Source organism: Gossypium hirsutum, chromosome D04 (genome assembly GCF_007990345.1).
Source record: "Gossypium hirsutum isolate 1008001.06 chromosome D04, Gossypium_hirsutum_v2.1, whole genome shotgun sequence".
Taxonomy (NCBI): domain Eukaryota; kingdom Viridiplantae; phylum Streptophyta; class Magnoliopsida; order Malvales; family Malvaceae; genus Gossypium; species Gossypium hirsutum.
In genome coordinates, this window is record NC_053440.1 from 10,742,044 (window position 1) to 10,764,440 (window position 22,397).

The 22,397-nt window shown below is 34.2% G+C and overlaps 1 protein-coding gene and 1 non-coding gene across 2 annotated transcripts; both read left to right on the forward strand.

Annotated features, from left to right (window-relative positions):
- Nucleotides 1-10,880: 10,880 nt before the first annotated feature.
- On the forward strand, nt 10,881-10,987 carry LOC121216543 (small nucleolar RNA R71). Its single transcript, XR_005912723.1, has one exon. It is a non-coding gene; the product is annotated as a small nucleolar RNA R71 (small nucleolar RNA).
- Nucleotides 10,988-21,375: 10,388 nt separating this feature from the next.
- LOC107926020 (clumping factor B) lies at nt 21,376-21,684 on the forward strand. The gene has a single exon (XM_016856784.1). It carries the CDS (start codon nt 21,376-21,378, stop codon nt 21,682-21,684), a length of 309 nt encoding a protein of 102 aa, XP_016712273.1.
- The last annotated feature ends 713 nt before the right edge of the window (nt 21,685-22,397 follow it).

Genomic DNA, 22,397 nt, shown 5'->3' on the forward strand with positions numbered 1-22,397 from the left:
GGAGACCATCTAAAAATAGTGGTAATGTTGGGAATAGTTGAAGTGGAACGAAAGAGTTTATAGTTTGACCTAAAGCTCAGGCACCAGCTAAGGCATATACAGTTTGAGCTCGTGAAGAGGCTTTAGCACCTAATATGGTTACCGATGCATTTTCTATCTTTGATGTTAATGTTTATGCTTTGTTTGGTCTGGGGTCAACACACTCATATATACACACAACATTAGTGTCGGATAAGAAAATACATGTTGGGTCAACTGATTTTGTGGTCAAAGTAACTACTCCGTTAGGTCAATATGTGTTAGTTGATAAAGTTTGTAAGAATTGTCCCCTAAAAGTTTGGGATTGCAAGTTTCTGGCTGATTTGATGTTATTACCATTTGATGAGATTGATTGATTCTCAACATAGATTGGTTGGCTGTGTAGGATGTTGTTGTGAATTGTAGACGAAAATAAATTTTGTTGAAATGTCAGAACAATGAAATAATCAAAGTTTAATCAAATAGATACAACAGTGCAATTAATATTATTGCAACTTTATTAGCTCAAAAATGTGACCGAAAAGTTTGTGAGGTGTATCTAGCTTATATAGTTGATACCAGGGCTTTAGAATTGAATTTAGAATCAGTTCCACTGATTGTGAGTTTGCAGATGTGTTTCCAGAAAAGTTACCAGGGTTACCATTGGTCAAAGAGGTTGAATTTGCTATTGAATTAGTACTGAGAACTCTATCGATATCAATTTCTTCATATAGAATGACACGTGCAAAATTGAAAGAGTTGAAAGCACAATTACAGGAGTTGACAAACAAAGGATTTTTTCAGCCTAGTTTTTCTTATTGGGGCGCACCTGTACTGTTTGTCAAGAAAAATGACGAGTCAACGCTATTGCGTATCAATTATTGACAGCTTAATAAGGTCATGATCAAAAACAAATATCCATTGCCTCATATTGATAATTTGTTTGATCAACTGAAAGGTGTAACAGTGTTTTCAAATATTGATCTTCGTTCTAAATATTATCAGCTATGGGTTAAAAATTCAAATGTGTCGAAGATTGCTTTCAGGATCAGGTACGAGCATTATGAATTTTTAGTTATGCCTTTTGGATTAACGAATGCACCTGATGTGTTTATGGATTTGATGAACAGAATATTTCAGTAGTATTTAGATAGATTTTTGGTTGTTTTCATTGGTGATATATTGATTTATTCCCAAGATGAAACTGAACATGACCAACATTTGAGAATAATATTGCAAACTTTGCGCAAGAAATAGTTATTTGCAAAATTCAGCAAATGTGAGTTTTGACTTCAATAAGTCAGATTTTTGGGACACGTGATATCGACTAAAGGCATCATAGTGGATCCGAGCAATATATATGTTATTTTGGATTGGAAGCCTTCGAAAAACATCACCGAAATCAAAAAATTTTTGGGTTTGGTTGGGTATTACCGGAGATTTTTTAAAGGTTTATGATTGCTACACCGTTGACGAAATTACTCCAGAAAGATGTACAGTTTGACTAGTTAGAAAAGTGTCAACAGAGTTTTGATCAGTTAAAAGCAGCGTTAATTGAGGCCCTGTGTTGATTCAGCCAAAGTTCGACAAATAGTTTGTGATATATAGTAATGCTTCACATAATGGTTTAGTTTGCGTTTTGATATAAGACGGTAAAGTTATACCCTATGCTTCCCATAAGTTGAAACCATATGAGAGAAATTACCCGACGCATGATTCAGAGATTACAGCTATTGTGTTCACTTTAAAGATTTGGCAACATTATTTATACAAGGAAAAATGCCACATTTTCAAGGATTAAAAAAGCCTGAAGTACTTAATGTCAAAAAAAGAATTAAATTTACGACAGCATAGATAGTTGAAACTGCTAAAAGATTATGATCTGATCATTGATTACCACCCAGGTAAAGCTAATATTGTTGTTGATGCTTTAAGCCGAAAATCTTTATTTGTTTTGTAAGCTTTGAATACCCAATTGACATTGATTGATGATGGTTCTATTTTAGCTAATTTGAAAGCTAAACCAATATTTTTGCAACAGATTTGTGAAGCTCAGAAAAATGATTCCGACCTTATTGTTAAACGGAAATAGATTAAAAAGGCATAATTCAAAATTTCACCTCAGTTTCGATGGTAGCTTGTAATTTCAAAACAAAATTTATGTTCCGAGAAATTTTGATATTAAACAGAAGATTCTTCATAAATCTCATAGCAGCAGTTACTCGATTCTTTGATTTCTCGAGCTTATAAAAGCTTATAGAAGCTTCTTTCCTTAAGTTAAATGTTGGTAAATTCTCAAATCATTATTTAAGTTTACCAGATAGAAAGGAGTTTTTGTAAGAGTTATTTAGTAGGGCTTTCATTTGAATATTGGATAGGAAGAAAACTTCCATCCGAAAATGGGTTGCATGTTTATCAATTCATGTTATTTCATTAAGTTTTGGTTGTTCTTATATGTAAGGAAGTTATTTGATTATTTTACCCAAAGATACGAAAGAAGGTTACAGTGCTAAAGGAAAAGAACCCATTGAGTAGGAAACTCCGAGTGAAAGTTTCTGGTGAGTTCCTTCGTACCTTCAGTCTGTTATCTGCATTATTATGTTTAACCTACCTACTATATTTCGAGGTAAGTAGCTTTAACCTTTGGTCTAGTTGCTCATGTCAAAATGGACATGGTAAAGGGTCAATTTATATACGATAACAATAAAAAAAATTAGAGACAAAAGTCTTGCATATGTATGGGTATAAATACTCCTTCCTTAGTGCAAAAGCTCCGTATCTAGACTGGTGTAAAGAGGTCTTAGAGGGTTGTTATGTATGATGATGAAAAGAATATACAATATATTATGTTTTGCCTCTGGTTGGCACTCTAATGTAAACCGTGATTGGTGAATACTTGGCCTTGCGAGGGAACACTCATGTGTTCAAATTAAAAAGAAGAATGATAGAGGTACGGAGGTTTGACTAGTTTAGTGGATCTAAGGAGTGATATGAAGATACAAGAATAATGGTTCTTCGGAACTAGGATCAGAAGCTAGCATAAGAAAGAGAGGATATGGATAAAAGGTGTATATTGTGTTAAAACAAAGTGTGGATATTGTATAAAGCGTAAAACCTAAGTTTAAACAGTCATAAAGGGGTAATCTGCAAATGTGGTATACGACTAGAGTAGTTATGCCTTGTGCTAGTTACATGCGACTCTACAATAGCAAATAGTGTCCACCATTAGGCTGTGTCCGTTTGTGGAAATATCCGTCAACTGATACTTTGAAAAAAGGAAATTTTTATCCGCCAAAAGTGGCGTTCCATTTTTTTGTTCTAAATATTAGTCTAATAGTGTCTGTTGAACCCTATTATGGGGTTATATTTCTTTAGAACTCACTAAGTTCTTATAAACATACTTAGTTTCTTTTTTTTAAGCTTTTAGGTTTGACATATTTGTAGTTGGGATTCAGCCAAATTTGCGGCCTATTTGTGAGCCATTCTTTTTGTCTTGGGTGTAACATGAATCGTTAGGGAAATAAGATGTCTATTAGATTCCGCCAAATTGAACTTAAAACAAACTTGTATTTGAAAATGTCGTTTTCTATTTCTAGATTATTGTTAGTAACTTTATGGATTTCATGCCCAACTATTTCAAGTGATATTAGTTATCTAGAAATGATTTTTTTAATTTCAGGTCGAGTGTTAGCTCGTTTATAATTTCAATCTAACCTATGTAAGTTTACAAGGCCTCTAAGAAATGATGTTTTCTAATTCCTAATTATAAGTGGCATAATACTATTTTAAGTCATCTTTAACTTATTATATGTTTGTCAATATATTAGGACATCGCTCCAATAAGTGGTGCACCCGCCGAGCTAAGATGTTTAGGTTTCAAATGGTTTCGTCAGTTCAGTGGTTTGTTCCTATGGTGCACCATACCCGGATTCAATAGTCGAGTTGGATGTGGGGTGTAACAGGTCAACTATGGATTATTCCGTAAATAGAATTCTTCCAAAAACTTTGGTGAACATCTAATTTGGAAAATTTTCTACGGATACCCCACAATGTGACAAGTCTAACGAAACTTAAAACATGGAACAAAACATAACTAAATTTCATTTTTCATATCATACATCATGAAAATCCAAAGGAATCACCTTCAAAATTTAAAATTTTTATTTACAAATAACCAAACGACTACATACATGTCATTTAAACAGAATCAATTAAAAACTGAAGCCTACCACAACTTCGGCGGATAGTGTGAACTTATTATTGATTCGATTGTCATGTTCAGAACATTCAAAATCTACAAGATAAAAGAAATCTACGCGTAAGTATTAAGAATACTTAGTAAGCTCATACAAATTTGATAGTTAACTTACCTCACACAATAATTATATCCCAATTTAATACGTAAACACAATTTACCTATCAGCTAACACAATTCACCAACAAGGCAAGTGCGTACACTTCATCACATACAGTATATCGAGTACGTAATATGATACTATAACACTCATTTTCTCAAATTCATTCTTATACCTTTCACTAGTATGGACTCCAATTATAATATTCAATTATTTCCCTTTATTCTTTTACTGTATAATTTCGCATTTCACATCTTTTATATTACCCGATGAACATCGTAAAAGAAATCAAAACACGAGTATGCTTCACATCAAAGGCTCATTTGAGCTAATCACGTACAGAGGTGTCAGGTTACCCGTCTGGGTTAAACCTTTATCGACACAATGAAAGTCTGGCCAAGGCTATATATACATATAAGGTTAACAGTCCATGCTAAACCTTGAAAATGACATCAGATTACCATCCCAAGCTAAATCTATGCCCCATGTATCTTCAAGTCTGCAAAAAATGTTAGATCTTGAAATTATCAGGAAATTACCAATGGCAATTAAAATAACTATAAATACTAAAAAGGCAAGCGCACCTATCGAACAATAGTATAGCTAAGGTGAGTAGAGAATATCGTATGCACGAGAACTAAATGTACTAGTAATTACCATATTCTTATTATTTAGCCGACAAATTGAAGTGATTGTTTTCAATCTAAATTTACTAAACTAATTTACTAAGAACACAACAAAGAATGAAATGGGAAAATAATCGAAGATAACCAATAAGAGAGAAAATACCCAGGAAAGAATCCACCTAGACTTCACCTATTACTAAGAAACTGAATTAAATGATTCATTCACTTGTGGCTTGATCCGTAGAAATCCCTAAATTATGTTAATATCTTTTTAAAAAGTAAGAACAACTGACTCTAAGTTGATTAATTGAAACCTCTTTCTAATTAAAACCCCTATCATTACATTAACTCAATCTGTGGATTCCCTTATTAGATTTTACTCTAATCTAGTAGATTTATGTCCAACTATTTCTAGGATTGCATGCAACTCCACTCAATTATGCTAGATCTACTCTTAAATAGGGACTTTTGCTTCACTGAAATCAGCACATTAAACATGAATTAATATCCTCGAAGTATTAAAACAAGAAATAAGCATACATAATTGAGAACAAGAATCAACTATTTATCGCGTAAAACAAAAAATAAATAATAGGATTTATCATAGGTTTCATTTCCTCTAGGTATCTAGGGGATTAGTTTATAATCCTTAATGAATACATCTCAAAGTCAAAAAAATCACAAGACATAAAGAAATTCAATAAAACTTTGAAAGAAATTAACAGAAGATCTTCAATCTCAAGGGAGATCCGCTTTCGAGTTGATCCTGATGGTGTTTTTCAAGTGTTTTTTTCGATCTTCTTTGATGGCCCCCTTATGTCTTCTTCTAATGGGTATTTATAGACTTTAGAATGCTTTAGAAGCTTAAAAATTGAGTTTTTCTTCGTATTTGGGAAGTAGGGTGTGAAATCGACACAGTCTGGCACATGGGCGTGTGTCCAACCCGTGTGGCTCACACGGGCTTGTGTCCAGCCCGTGTGGAAATGCCCAAGCCATATAGAACCTGAAAACAGCTCTATTTGTCTTTTTTGGCTCTTTTTCGTTCCTTTCGCTCCCAAATGCTCTCTTAAATATAGAAACATGAATTTAAAGGATTAGGAGCATCAAATTCACTAATTTGCATAATTAATCATCCAAAAATGCATTAAGAATGATATTAAAATATGTTCCTTTTATAACTTATCAAATATCCCCACACTTAAGCGTTTGCTTGTCCTCAAGCAAAATCCTCAACTCTCATTAAAATTAATCTTTCTCAACTTATAATTCTCATCAATAATGTTTTTAAATAATTTACAAATAATCATACATTGACAATTCAACTAAAAGGGCACTAAAGATCCAGACAATCCAAGTCGAAAATTTTTAAAGCACGAAAACATAGCATTTCCTCTTATCTAAGTAATTACCTATAATTCAAAGTCGACAAGAATTGACATCCTTACTAAAAATTCACTCAAATCACTTAAAGTGTTTAAGGTTCAAGAAAAAAGCACTCAATAGTCGAACAAGAAATGTCATTACCATAGGCTTGCATGAAAATCAAATCTCCACCACTATAAAATGATATGCTACACAAATCAAAAGGTCTTTAAGAGATTGTAATGGGGCTTAGGTTAAGGTTGTGGAGAAAGGCCAGAAAAGTTGGTTATAATCAAGATCGAATTGATAAATTACCAAACTAGAAAAAATAAACAAGTGATGAATTAAAAATATTACATCAATCCAGAACTATACAAGAATAAAAACGAGCTTCTTCTCAAACTATAAATTTAACTATTCAAGGTCAATCAATATAGAACTAAATAATAATAAAAAAAAATCAACAAAAAGGGAGTCAGAAATAATTCATCAAATCAAACAGAAGAGCATAGTTAAGTAACTAACCAAATCAAATCTCGACAAAAAGGAGTCAATAAATCGAGAAATCGGGAAAAAGTCTCAACGAACAAAAAATGAGTTATGGGTTAACAATAATGGGTAAATCAAGAAACACTTTGTTCGGCTCAACGGGTTTCACTAAGGGTCAATTGCAAGGTAGGCTTTTTATGGGATAAGTGGGTTAAAACCTAAGTGCCTTTATCATCTCAGTATATCAAATCAAAGGTCTGGTCTTAACGTGTATAATCAAAACAAGTTCTAGAATAACAAATCAAATTGACACACTCATAACCAATAATAAAATGGGCAAGAAAAATGTATGCTCTAAAGGCTCAAAATCTCACAAAAAAATCTTAGTTTTTGATGCCAAACTTGCAAATTTAAAACTTCAAGATAATACATCAATTCAGGGAAACAACCTAAAGTTTTTAATTCTGAAAATAAACTTATCATGTTTGATTCTCTCAAGTCTTAAAGTTTCAATCAACCAATGCACAAATATATGCAAATTAATCCAAAACACAACAACAAAAAATCACAAATTGACAAAAATTCATTCTAATGGAAATATGAGAAAATTACTTAAGCACAAGAATAATTCAGGGATTTTCTAATACTCATATAAACTACTTAAGATGTACATTGCCCTCAATATACAAACAGATATAATCACAATGTATGCAGAATATCATAAGAGAAGGAAAAAACTAAAACTGCCCTGAATATTGGATGAAATCGCCAGGATGGTGAAAAGCGAACTTGTAGGCAACTGAAAGTGAAGTGCATGATTATGTGCAAACAAAGAAGAAAATAAACACAAATAATGAAGAAGATTAAGAGGTTACAACTCAAATAGAAACAACCATAAAAATAAAAATAAAAACATAGTTCAAAAAATAATAAATGAAATAAGTCTAAGAAAATAAAAATAAAGCAACTAAAAACAAAAATAAAGATAAAAATAAAATAAAATAAAAACAAAATAAACTTAATGATACTAATAAAATTAAAGGTAATTGTAAGAAGAATAATAGAAAAAAATACTAAAATAATAGAAATAATAGAAATATTAAAATAAATTTAAAATATAAGTATAAGAATAATAAAAAATTAATAAAAAAGGGAAAAAAATAAAATAGATTAGTAAAATAAAACTAAATAATATAATATATAATAATAAAATAAAGAAAATAAAATAAAGAAAAGTGTAAAAGGGGAAGACTGACGAAAGACAGTGACCGAAGTTACGACAGGGGGTCGCGCCTGGGAGATGATGTCATGCGTGGGTGGGGGTAGGGTAGGTCGACGATGGGGGAAAAGGGGGTCGCTTGTTTGGGGAAGAAGAAAAAGAAAAATTGATAAAGAAATTTTAGGGTTTGGGCCACAAGGCCATGTGACACGGCCGTGTGGAGTATTTTCTGCCCGTGTGCAATTAAAAATTAAGCCCAGTCTTCACACAGCCTCGGACACGTCTAACTCTCTGACTTGATTTAAAATTGAAGGAAATTAGCTTCAGGGTTCACACGGCCTAGGACACGCCCGCGTGGCTAGGCCATGTATTCTACACGGTCGTGTGCCCAGGCCGTGTGGACCATTTTAGGCCATGTAACTTTCAAATTTTTGAACAATTAAGTCCCACGACTTACACGGCCAAGGACATGCCCGTGTGTCAAGGTCGTGTGGGTCACACGGCCATGCAACTCATTGTCGATTGCTCATTTATGCACACGGCCTGGGACAAGCCTATGTGTCCAGGCCATGTGGGTCACACAATCATGTTGCCAGGCCGTGTAACGCACTATCGATTACCCCATTTCACACACAGCCTACAACAAGCCCATGTGTCCAGGCCATATGGGTCAAAAACACAATTTTTTTTTAGATTTTCAATTAGAATGCAATGTAATTAAAAGAATTAGCAAAAGTTAAACATTCGAGTTGCCTCCCAAGAAGTGCTTATTTAAAATCTAAGCTCGACTTACCATATGCACGTGCAGTCACGGTGGTTCACAGAGCCGAAGCTCCTCTTTTTCATTATCAATTTTATTATCAAAATCAGGTTTAAGTCGAGTACTATTTACCTTAAATGTGTCGAATTTAAAATGAGTTGCCTCGACTGTACCATATGGGAAGATGTTCAGTACCGTAACAGGGTTTAATCTGTTTCCATCAAGCTCCGAAGTGGCAATTCATGGACCTGTTGTATCTAGCAATACCTTATCACCAACCTTAAATTGGTTCATTCCGTTCACATACTCATCATGGCATCACTTTGGCTTTTCATCGTGTTTTCTCGGTTTCTCCTTGACATGTGTCTGCCATTCATCTAGTTCATCGATTTGTAATATTCATTCTTTGTAGGTTGTTCTATTTTTGTCCTCTTGACGGAAACATGGCTCCATCAGTTTTTTCGAGGGATTTCCTGCAAAGAAGATTGAGCCACATTGTTACTCACATTAACAGAACACTTCAAATCATCTCGATTACTAAAGACTCGCATAGAATCACGAGCTTGGAGAGTAATCATTTTGTCACCTACATGAAGTACAAGTTCACCTGCACCAACATCAATAATAGTCCTAGTAGTTGCTAAAAAAAGGTCGTCCTAAAATTAAAGGTACTTCACTACCCTCACCCATGTCTAATACAACAAAGTCAACGAGAAATATACTTTTATCTATTTTTACAAGCAAATCCTTAATAACAACCCTAATTTATCTGATGGTTCTATCCGCTAATTGAATACTCATCCTAGTTTGTTAGGGTTTCCTAAGACCTAATTAGTTTGTTAGGGTTTCCTAAGACCTAATTGCTTAAACATTTTCTAGGGCTTAACATTAATACTAGCACCTAAATCAGCCAAAGCATTATCGATATTTAAACTACCAATTAAATAAGGAATAGTAAAATTCCCTGGATCTTTCAGTTTATCAGGTAGTTTATTTTTCAATACGGCCGAGCAAACTGCACTTAGCTCCACAGTCGATGAATCATCTAACTTCCTCTTGTTTTCCAAAGGCTCATTTAAGAATTCTACGTAATTGAACATCTGTGAAAGAGCTTCAACAAACGGTAAGTTAATATGTAATTGTTTTAGGAGTTTGATAAATTTACCAAATCGTTCGTTCGTGCAGTCTCTCTTCGTTGCGTTAGGATATGGAACTCAAGGTTTATATTCTTTGGCAACTGGCTGTTGCTCATTCTGGCTTACCTCAACATTATTGTTATTCACCACAATTTCAGATTCAGCTAACCTTTCTTCATCTCAAACTATAATTGCATGAAGCTACTCTCTTAGGTTAGTTCCAGTATTGCTAGGAAAACTACCCTGTGGTCGTTCAAAAATTAACTTAGCAAGCTAACCTATTTGGTTCTCGAGCCCTTGAATCGATGCTTGTTGAGTTTTTAGTACCACTTCAATGTTTTGAAAACAGGTTTCTAACACTGAGATAAACTTCGTCAACATCTCCTCAAAGTTCAGTTTTTTCTCTTGTTGGCAAAGTTGTTGTTGGAGGCCTAGAAGGGCTTGTTCTCTCTGATTGCCTTGACTCCTCCAAGATAAATTGGGGTGGCTCATACAACCTATATTATAGTTATTACTATACGAATTATTTTGAGGTCTAAAATTGTTACCCATATAATTAACCTGTTCATTCTCTATGTAGGAGCGAAGGTTAAGCATTTTGGACTGTTCATTCCACCTCCTTTTGTATCGTATTGCATCACCGGATGTACCTGTGTAAAAACATATAAACTATCAATTTTCTTATTTAATTGTTCTACCTAATTTGATAACATAGTGACAGCATCTAAGATGAAAACATCGACTGCTTTCATCGGCTTCATCCTCATGACTTGCCACTGATAATTATTCAGTGTCATCTCTTTTATAAACTCAAAAGTCGTTTCGAGTGTTTTATTATTTAGAGTTCAATCGGCTGCTGCATCAATTAGTTGCCTAGTTGAGGGATTCAAATCGTTGTAGAAGGTTTGAACCTGTAACCCATGGTGAGGGAACCTTCTCAATAAATCCTTATACCTCTCTCATGCATCATATAATGTCTCTAAATCGATCTGCACAAAGAAAGAGATATTGTTCCTCAACTTGGTTGTCTTAGCCAGTGAGAAGTACTTTACAAGAAATTTTTCGGTCATCTGAGCCCATGTGGTGATGGGACCCCGTGGTAAAGAGTTCAGCAACTATTTAGCCTTGTTCCTCAATGAGAAAGGGAATAATTGTAAGCGAATAGCGTTGTCAGTAACGCCATTAATTTTGAAAGTGTCATAAATTTCCAAAAAATTGGCCAAATGAGTATTTGGATCTTTGTCTTGTAAACTATCAAACTGAACGAATTGTTGTATCATCTGAATAGTGTTCAACTTCAATTCAAAATTATTTGCAGCAATGGTAGGTCTCATAATACTCGATTCAGCCCCTGTTAAAGTGGGCTTGGCATAATCGTACATAGTACGAGGAACAGGAGCAGGATCTGTAGGAGCTGCAACAGCTGCGGGAGGTACCTGACTATTCTGATTATCACCCATCTCTTCAGTAATAATAATGTCATCTTGTTCGTATACTATATTTTCTCGACTCTGTCTTGCTTCTCTACGGTTTCTGCAAGTAGTACTCCCAATTTCACTATCAAATAGTAATGGCCCCTACGAGTTTCTTCTAGTCATAAAATAAAGAAACTTGCCAGAAGCAAAAAAAAATTAGAATGTAAAAATTAAACTAAAAATAAAAACAAAATAAAAATAAAAAATGGTTAAATTATTAAAAATAAAGTGTTCTTAATATTTTAGTCCCCGGCAATAGCGCCAAAAACTTGATGGTCACTAAACTAACTATAAATACGACAAAGGCAAGCGCACCTATCGAACAATAGTATAGCTAAGGTGAGTAGAGAATATCGTATCCACGAGGACTAAATGTACTAGTAAGTATCGCCTTCTTATTATTTAGTCGACAAATTAGAGTGATTATTTTTAATCTAAATTTATTAAACTAATTTACTAAGAACGTCATAGAGAATGAAATAGGAAAATAATCGAAGACAACCAATGAGAGAAACAATACTCGAGAAAGAATCCACCTAGACTTCACCTATTATTAAGAATCTGAATTAAATGATTTATTCACTTGTGAATCAATCCATAGGAATCCCTAAATTATGTTAATACCTCTTTCGAGAGTAAAAACAACTGACTCTAGGTTGATTAATTGAAAGCTCTTTCTAATTAAAACCCCTATCGTCGTATTAACTCGATCTATGGATTCTCTTATTAGATTTGACTCTAATCCAGTAGATTTATGTCCTCCTATTTCTATGATTGCATGCAACTCCACTCAATTATACTAGATCTACTCCTAAACAGGGATTTTTGCTCCATGAAATAAGCACATTAAACATGAATTAATATCTTGAAAGTATTAAAATAAAAAAAGTATACATAACTGAGAACAAGAATCAAGTATTTATCACATAAAATAGAAATTAAATAATATGATTTATAATAGGTTTCATCTCCCCTAGGTATCTAGGGGATTAGTTCATAATCCTGAATGAAAATATCTCAAAGTCAGAAAAACCACAAGACATAAAGAAACTCAATAAAACTTCGAAAGAAACTAAAAGGAGATCTTCAATCTTGATGGAGATCCATTTTCGAGTTGATCCCGATGGTATTTTTCAAGTGTTTTCTTCAATCTTCTCTGATAGCCCCCTTATGTCTTCTTCTAATAGGTATTTATAAACTTTAGAATGCTTAAAAAACCTAAAAATTGAGGTTTTCTACGTATTTGGGAAATATGGTGCGAAATCAGCACGGGCTAGCACATGGGCGTGTGTCCAGCCAGTGTTGAAATGCCCAGGCCGTGTGAAACTTGAAGACAACTCTATTTGTCTATTTTTTGCTCTTTTTTGCCCCTTGTGCTCCCAAATGCTCTATTTAGTATAAACACATGAATTTAAAGGATTAGGAGCATCAAATTCACTAATTTGCATAATTAATCATACAAAAACACATGAAGAATGGGATTAGAATAAGTTACTTTTATAGCTTATCAATTACAATTAACATGATTATGGATAATGCTAATAATTGTCCCGCCACTATCTATAAATATGGCTTAATTACCATTTTAATCCCTAATCATTTAACGTATTATCATTAGCAAAAAGACCCATAATGGTTAAATTTTAACACCATTACGATTTCATCCCTGTACTATGATCAATTCTCTAATTAATCAATTTCTCTTAACTAAAATTCCATATAACACTATATTGAACCAAAGACTATTAAATATTAATATCTATATACTCAATCATCAGAGAACAAGGTTATGTAATCATCGTTTTTCGGTACCACTAAAAACGAGTTGTTACACATGTCTTCTTGGTGGAGGGATATAATAATAGCTCTCCCCGATCGAGTGTGAGGTCATAAAGTGGGCTTCTGTGAAACATGTTTTAAGGTCCCTTTAGTGGCTTAACTAGCTAGAGAAGATGAAGCATCATCAAACAGTTGTAATAAATGTGGTGTTATTTTAGGGAGTAGTGGTCATGATCAGGGCATCTGGCACTATTTAGGTGGTCATATGTTATTGGTCATGACCTTAAGTCCTCGACATGATGCCTTTATGAAAGATAATTGAGAATTTTGTAATTTTCCTTCTACTTTGCTTGAGGTTGCTTTATTGTTTCAAAATTCTTGCTCAAAATTCCTTTTTAGTTCAAAAGTTTTTCAAAATTTTCTTTTCGTTGTTTTTGTGATCTTTGTCAAAAAATGGTCAAACTTGTGAGGAGAAGATATAGGATTAGCAGGTCTTCATTATAAAGAGGTAAAGTTAGGTCTTCCATTGTTGATAATAGAGCGATAAAAATGAGTAACAGGTCGACTATGGTCGATTCTAGGAGGCTTTCGACGGGTGAAAGCCAAAAGGAGTAAATCCTAGAACATATGACGGATTACAATGAACTACTGACCATTGTCGAGTATAAGTCCATGACAATAAAGCAAGAGATGCGAAAGGTGTTAAGATGTAGGGGCTCTCTTACAAGGCACCCGAAGCATGAGTTTAATGTACCTACAGGGAAGCATAGCTTCAGTTCGGTGTTTGAGCCACATTTTGGCGAAGGGAGACTAGGATTTTACTTGTCATTATTTTTGTTGGAAGCGAGGTTTCACTTCCTACCTCACCAATTTGTAATGGACTTGCCAAATTCCTACTATTTGGCACCCGAGTAACTGGTTAGGAGTTCCTGGTGGTTACTAATTGGATTCATGATCAAATATGATCAGAGGGGGATATGGTCTTTTATGCTTTTGTTTCAGTATATTTACACTCTTTAAGAGAAGGTAAACTATGAAGGGGTACACCTCGTAGTGCGAAGGTAGGGGACTAAACAACTTATTTATGGAGGAGTGGGGAGGTTGAACTCAGATCCTAAGAAATATATTTTGGTAGAGCTAAAATTGGGAGGGTCTTTTGGGTTTCTTATTGAATGGAAAAGACCTATGTCGTCTCCTTTTTTTTTATCATCCATGATTGGAGGGTATTCTTGATGGGGAGGATACCTATATTCTTTTAAATCACAATTGGTTTTTGGTTCTCCTTTACAATATCTCCCTTCATGGGGTATTCTACTATTGTCTGCGATAAGGGGTTATGGGGTATATTCCTCAGATCTGATAGATGGCTTGAAGGATGTTGGGCGATGGAAGCAACGTGAGCACTCCTAGCCATATGACTCGAGGGATGTTTTTGCCAAATATTTTCAGGGTTTACATCTAGAGCCTTTAAATTTATTTTCAAATTATGTAGGGTTTTCAAACCGTAAGTGGCAAATTTCTCCCACATCCCCACACATGGTATCGATGTTGAGACCAAATTTAGAGCAACCTATTTCTTTTGTTGGTGCCAACATTACTTCAACTAAGTATAACGTGATTGTTGATAGGCCTTGAAGGGGCATATGTTGCTTGGTCCTTTTGCTAGTAACTTTTGTAATTGTTTATTTATTTTCCCTTTAATGGTTTTCTAGACCCTTCCTCGAATAACAGGATTAATCAATCAAAGGCTTGTTTATCTAGACCAAAATGGTTAGCTAAAGAGGCTTCTCATCTGGATAAACAATTGAAGAAAGACACCCCAAAGCCTGTACCTACACAATGTAGATTCAACGAGATTTTTATTTGGAAACCTTTTGCTAATTTCCCTCGGGTGGATTTTCCATCCAAAGGTCTCTCTAAGGTTTTTATGGCATGCGATTCCCCTCTTAAGGGGGCATTTCCTCTTGGAGTTACTAATGTTCCTATGAAGGTTCAGAAATCTTCTTCCCCATAAACTATTTCTATCTTTTTTCTTGGTGTTGAGTCTCATGTTGAGGAGGGGAATTTTGTGTTTGTTCCCCTTAAGGGCTACATTACAGAAAATGCAGGTCGAAGTTCTGCAAGTAACATTTCATGTTGCTAATGCCAATGGTTATTTCAAAAATTAATTATTTTTCTATAACATAGATCAAGTTGGCAATCGTCTCTTTTCGGGGGGTGGACTAATCTACAGAGCTCTCATGCTCCTGATGACTTCTTGAAAAATGAGCCGGTGGTTCAGGAAGACATAAGTGGTATGTGGGAGTAGTACCAACAACTCAACTAAGAACTCTCTCTTAAAAAAGGGAGAATATATAGTTGAAGGAGGAGAAGCAACAGCTTCGAGAGGCTTTACTAGAGCGAGATGTTGAGGTTAATGACTTAATCTGGCAACTCTAAAATATGTGTAAATCCTTAGAGAAGGAATAAAAAAGGTGTGAAGATGCGCAAGTGACTACCTCTACCATCTCTTTAGATGGTGTTATTTTGGCTATGCAAGTCGCTTTTAGTCCCATGCACACATATGGTATGAATTTTAGATTATTTTTTGACATAATTTGATATGAATGATGCCTTAATTTTGACATCAATATCCCATTCGGGGATGGTTGGCATTTTTTTGTCAAGAAATACGTCTCATCATATTTACTAGGGATTCTTCGGGTAGTAACTTTATGGAAGACGAGACTAAGAGGTCCAAAGCTTACTTAGAGGAGCTAGAAAAGTATGGGAAAAGGATAGCATCCCCGGATGGAAAGTCTATTTTGTCCGTCTTACATCTTGAAATTACTCATGTTGCTAAGGATAAGGGAGATAAATTGTTGTAAACAAAATTATAATGTTATGTAGAATCCTGTAAATTGTAATTGTAACTTTTTTGTCATTATCTTTTAATAAAATGCTATCTTTTCTCTATCACTTCCTTATGTTTTTTTCCCATGCCCATGTATCTTCTCTTTGTGTGTGCATTTGATGATGCGAATGGTGTAAGATGACTCGATGTTGATAAAATTAACATTATATTTGCCCCACAAATGGTAGTGTACAGGTTTCATGCTATTCGTTTTTCTTTGTCTCTGTATATTAGACACCATCTATTTTAAACGGGTGGTTTAGTTGACCCTTTCATTCCCAAAATGAGGTATTCATGAGACCATCCATTGTATTCGAGTGGCATGTGATAATTGAAGTGACATTTTCCTTTCAGTTATGCTTAAGAATCTTCTAGAAAGGGTAGAAGGGATTTCAAGTGCATTAATTGCATAGGTTGAAAATTTTATCTAGAGAATCGATATTAACAATAAAGTGACATTTGTCACGCCTTACCTTATAATAGCCTTGCCTTTGTTTTATATTGCTCCATTTTTGTTGTTCATCTTAACTGATATTTTCTACATCTTCTTACGATTTTCCTTTGTTGTTTCTTTGCTTCTCTTTTTTATCACGAGTTTTTCTTTTTTGACTCTAGGTAAATTTTATTTCTTGCTTTATCTAAAGTTGGTCATAAAATCCCTATTTGTGGAGGAGCGGCTAATAGTACTCTTGTAGAGAAGGGAAGAAAAGATAAGGCTACACCCCTAAAAAGGTCAATAATTGTTTATCCTATTATTGTATGCATAACATGGACGTTAGAGTATCAGGATTTGCTCTGGTGTAGGGAGATTTTGTTCCCCCACTTTAAATATCAATTCTTTCGTCTTGAAGGGGCAAAACTTTTGAAAGATATTTAATATGAAGATTTATGACAACCTAGTATCTTGATCCCTCTACACATGTGGGAGGGGCTTTCACTATTCCTCTTCATCCATTTGTCCAAAAGGTGTTAAAATTTTAAGGTGTTTCTCCTGGCCAACTAATTGTGGCTTTTTGGTGTATCATGTTTAGATTCATCAATTTTTGTAAGGAAAAGGGGATAAATCCCCTCCTAAAGGTCTTCTAAAATTTCTTTACGTTGTCCGGAGGGACCAACAAGGGGGGAAAGTCTCATCTGGTTTTTCAAAAAACAAAGATTACCATATGTCAATACTATTTTGCATGGGCAGGTGAGTAATTTGGGTATTAACTGCTCTAAATACGTGGATGTACAACTAAAACAAAGATGGAGTTTGATTTTTCCATCCATTAGAGCCTTCCTTCTTCAGATTTGTCATCCTATGTTAGAGGGTGACATTGAGGCCGATTTTGAATAAGACAAATCGATTAGTTGTTCCTAAAACCATTACACTTTGAAAGGTCTTCAAGTATCTTCTCAAGGATGAGGAAGTGTAAGGCTATCGAGATGCTGATTTAGCGAGTGGTTTCAAGCCTAAGAAATGAGACAAGTCTTAGAATGAGAGCGTCTTCTATGACGAGGAAAATGAGATTGTTGAAATCCTCTGTGGGGACATCCCAACGCCTTAGAAATTCTTTAAAATTAGGAAAATATGCCTTAGATGTGGTTAGGGGTTTCGAATGGTAGGTTGATTGAATATTTACCACTACTTCCTTCGGATGGTGGTTACTTTGGCGATATTTGTGACTAGAATGAGAAAGAAATTACCGATAAGAAACTTTTGTTTCCTTCCTGTTAGTATATTTTTATTTTTTGTGTTTTATTTATGCTAGTACTAATATTGTTCTCACTTTATTTTTTTCAGATTCAAACGAATACAGTATCATAGACACCAAAGGCCCTGTTACTGATGCTATTGATCCCACTACTTTTGGGATGAGGGGTGTTATTCCTTCGAAACCCCTTTGAGCTATTCAGGCTCTACTTGCCCTAAAAAAGAAATCCCCTCTGCATCCCCCAACCAAAAGAGGGAGGGATGGAACAGTAAAAGGGCTTTCTTTCGTAGGAGGAGATGCTATAAGAAAGTTCCTTTCCGGTGGTGACTTAAATTCAACAAAATCCCCTTTTGGTACTGAAGGGTCTACTACTCTCGTTTCTCTTTCCATTGCTATTGTTGTACCAACGCCATTTGACGATCTACAATTAATTTTCAAAGGTCCACCCGATAAGCAATTTCTTATTATTATCATCTTATTGAAGCTCTTTGGATGGTCCTAATATGATATTTGTGCACAAGCTTTAAAGATATCTTCAAATGGCTAAGGGTTGCTATTGAGATGTCGATGTAGGCTATCACACAGGTCATCTAATATTGCCAATGCTACTAAAGACAAGGCCTTGGCTGTAGCAGAGAAGTGGAAGGCTTCTAAGAAAAAGGCTCGTGAAGATGCCAAGTTTTGGTAGGGTAAAGCTAAAAAGTACAAGACTAAACGAGACGCAACTCAAGTAGCATTGAAACTAGAGTAACGGGTTCATACCCTTACCAAGTCCCAACTTGAGGAGAAGGTTGTTGAGGCCTCTAATTTGGGCATGAGGAAAGCCATCTTGGGGATACAGTTACACAATGGGCCTATCTACATGTATGATTTAGATCTAAATCCCTTCAAAGTATTACGAGCTATGAGGAGAAGAATATTGGGTTTAATATTTTCAACCCTAATGGTCCTATTGGGATGAGTTGTCATAGCCAACACCCAGCCTGGTAAGATATTATCCATTTTAGACGCACATGACCCCCCATGGCTTTATTCTTAAGAGCCCTCATAGACCCCCAAAAGGCCTCTTACCACTTAAATGTTGTCACCCTTTTATATAGCTCAAGCCTTTCCCATGTTTTACCGATGTAGGATTTTCCTAAGGTGTTACATTCACCCCCTTAGGGACTCAACGTCTTCGCTGAGGTTTTCTCCACCATTGCTCAAGAGGCACAACGAGTAGCTCTGATACCAATAAATGTCATAGCCAACACCCAACCCGGTAAGATATTGTCCACTTTGGACGCACATGGCCCTCATGGTTTTGTTCTTGGGAGCGCCCATACACCCCAAAAAGCCTCTTACCACTTAGGTGTTGCTACCCTTTTATACAACCCAGGTCTCTCCTATGCTTTGTCGATATGAGATTTACCTAGGGTGTTACATGAGTATTCAGAGAAAATGAGGCCTCTTTGTGTACCTAATATTCTTAAAGAGGAAACTTCAGTGGCCCAAAATGGTGTATCGAGTGGGAAACCTAAGGCTCCGGTTAGTGGTAAGGATCCTCCTAGTAATGAGCTTGTTGAAAGTGTTAGGGGGTCCTAATGTTGAGAAATAGTTTTATTTTGTAATTAATTTTCTCATAATAATAATAATAATAATTCTATTTTTCTTTTACTGCTTTGTTTTTTCTACTTTGGATGGTATGTAGGATAGTAATATAGCAACTTTAAGTTATAAATCGATAATCGTATCTCCAAAAATTATCAATGTTTAAGCTATTGGTTTCTTTGAATTTTGTATTGGAAATCTAAGTCGGGCACATTGGCAGGCCATTTGCTTGATACAAACCATTTAGGATTATTGAAAATATAATATGAAATTCAAACCATCCGTTGATAATATAAGAAATGTATAACCCATTTGTAAGAATGTGTAGTATTTGTTGATTCGTAGTAATGCATAGTGTTCGAAGGATTACAAAGATAAAGTTATGCTTCAGCTTCGTTGAGAGCCCAAAGAGTTCACATAGAGGCTTGAGTAAAGTGACCCTGCTCCCAGACACATGGGGGAGGCTTATGAAAAGTAATAATATAACCCTGCTCCCAGATGAATAGGGGGAAGCTTATGGAAAGTAATATTATAAATAATATAACCCTGCTCTCAAACACATGTGGGGAGACTTATGGAAAGTAATAATATAGTCCTGTTCCCGGACGCATGATGGAGGCTTACGAAAAGTAATAATATAACCCTACTCTCAAACACATGGGGAAGGCTTACGAAAAGTAACAATATTCTTGTATTTGTTTTTGAAAATTCTTATATTTGTTGTTCTTCACTAGTTTGTAGCAGATTTATCTAAAAAAAACTAGTTTGTATCAAATTGGTTGTTCATTTATTTGTTCATTCATTTATTTTTTCTTTTTTGGGATTTAAGATTTTAGTTTCAATAATGAATGAAAAAACAAAATAATGTTAAAAAATTTTAACAAAAAAAGAAGAAAATAAATTATGGAAGAAATTTATGATTTTTAATATTTTTTTTTCTGAAGTTTTAAAATATTTTTTATTTTTAATTAATTTTAATAATTTTTTGGATTTTAAAAATTTAATTTAATTTTTTATTTTTTTAAAACTAATTACTTGTTGATATGGCATACACGTGGACTGTCACGTTAGCAAAATTAACAATTATTAACTTTTCATTCTGTTTTGGGCTAATTTGACAAAAAAAACATAAATATAAGGGTTAAAAAAGATGAAACTTGTAAATGGAGGACTAAAATATTTTTTTTTAGAGTTGGAGATGAAATATGTCATTAAGTTAAACAAAGTATAATAAAATAAGGAAAGGAGCACAATGACCAACAACTGCAAGATTTGTTTTTTTTTTTTTTACAAAAGTGCATATATAAAAGGTGATTCATTTAACTAAGAAATGTCATTAAGTAGAATGGAGTGAATAGAGGAGGGATAATCCAACCTAAACTTGAGCTCTTGCTCACAAGTTAAATCAAGACGGCTAAAAAAGTCTACCACCTTATTACCCGATTGAACTGAAATCTAAAAAATCAAATAAATTTAGTTTTGGACTCATTTAACAAATGTCTCAAAAATCCAACAAATCAAACTTGAGTTAATTGGGTGTGAAAGAGACTGATTTGAGAAGCATTCGGCTCTTGATAAAAAAGAACAAAAAAAAAGGTAAAGAATATGGTGTAATGGGGAATTTCCCATCTTTTAAATTGATCCCAACAACATCAATTACCAAATTACCTCTTCATTTCTCAACATTTATCTTCTAACAAATCAAAAGTAAAATAAGGCTCCACTTAAGTTTGGGGTATTGAAGATTGAGTTTTGTCCGCAAATAAAACAAAAAACTCGGTCAACCAATTTGTTCATTTCCCTTGCATTAGCCAAATCTTTCTCGTCACCATCTATTTAGACCCCCTGCCTGTAGTTCTTTCATTTATATATATCTTCGACAAACTCCTGTTTTTCTTTTGAATCCTTTTTTTCTATATATGTGAATAAACTAAACTAATGAAAAACAGATAAAATACGATCAAAGAAAGAATTAAGACATGGCTCGCCACATTATTGTTGTTGCCCTTGTTTTCATAGCTATTGTTGGGGCATTTGCTGCTGATATATCACCGTCACAAGCCCCATCAAGAGCTACCAAGACTTTTGCTCCTTATGGGTCGCCATCTTCATCCTCCAATACTATCAGCGCTAGCCCAAGCGAGAGCCCTAGCCCAAGCGGGAGCCCTGAGGAAAGCAGCAAAGGACCCTCTGGTGACTCTCCCGATTCAGATTCTGATGAAGATACCGATGAAGATGAAGAAGCTGAAGGACCAGATTCTGATGATGACAGTGACTACAGTGCATAATTCAATTCAATGATGCTTATTAAAGCTTCAACATTATTTTTGCATTTGCATAAACCACAGTCTTTGTAGTAGTTTCCAAAGTACTTTCCCTTGTTTCGGTGTTAAACCTAAAACCATTTACTTGTTTCTCTTCTGTTTTCTTGGAGCACGTCCAAGCAATTAAATCTAATATGTACTATATTAGAATTTTCTGATTGTTAACCGTGTTCATTGCCTTAAGTAAAATTTGGATTCAAATCGCATTAATTATATTTATTTTTTAAACTTTACCTTTTTATTATAATTCACCAAAAAAATAGATTTCTCATTGAAAATTGAGAAAATTTTAATCAGTAGTATTAAACCTCAAAATATCATTCTACCATTTTCATTGCCCTTAATGAGATCATATTCTACACCATATTTCCATAATTAAATATTCAAATCAAATGATTGAATATTATATAACTAATTAGGATAGCAATGCGATACATGGACAGAGGCTATCAATTAAATATTATTTAAATTTTTTATAATAATGTTTTAAATATATATTAGTTTAAATTTTTTTAAAAATAAAATGTTTGTATAAATAGTATATAAAATGCTTAAATTTTATTCCAATTATTTATATAAAATTCTAAATACATTTTATATAGATTTTTTAAAAAAAATTATATTGAAAAAAATTATAAATATAAATAGTTTTAAATAATTTGAAAATATGATGTTAA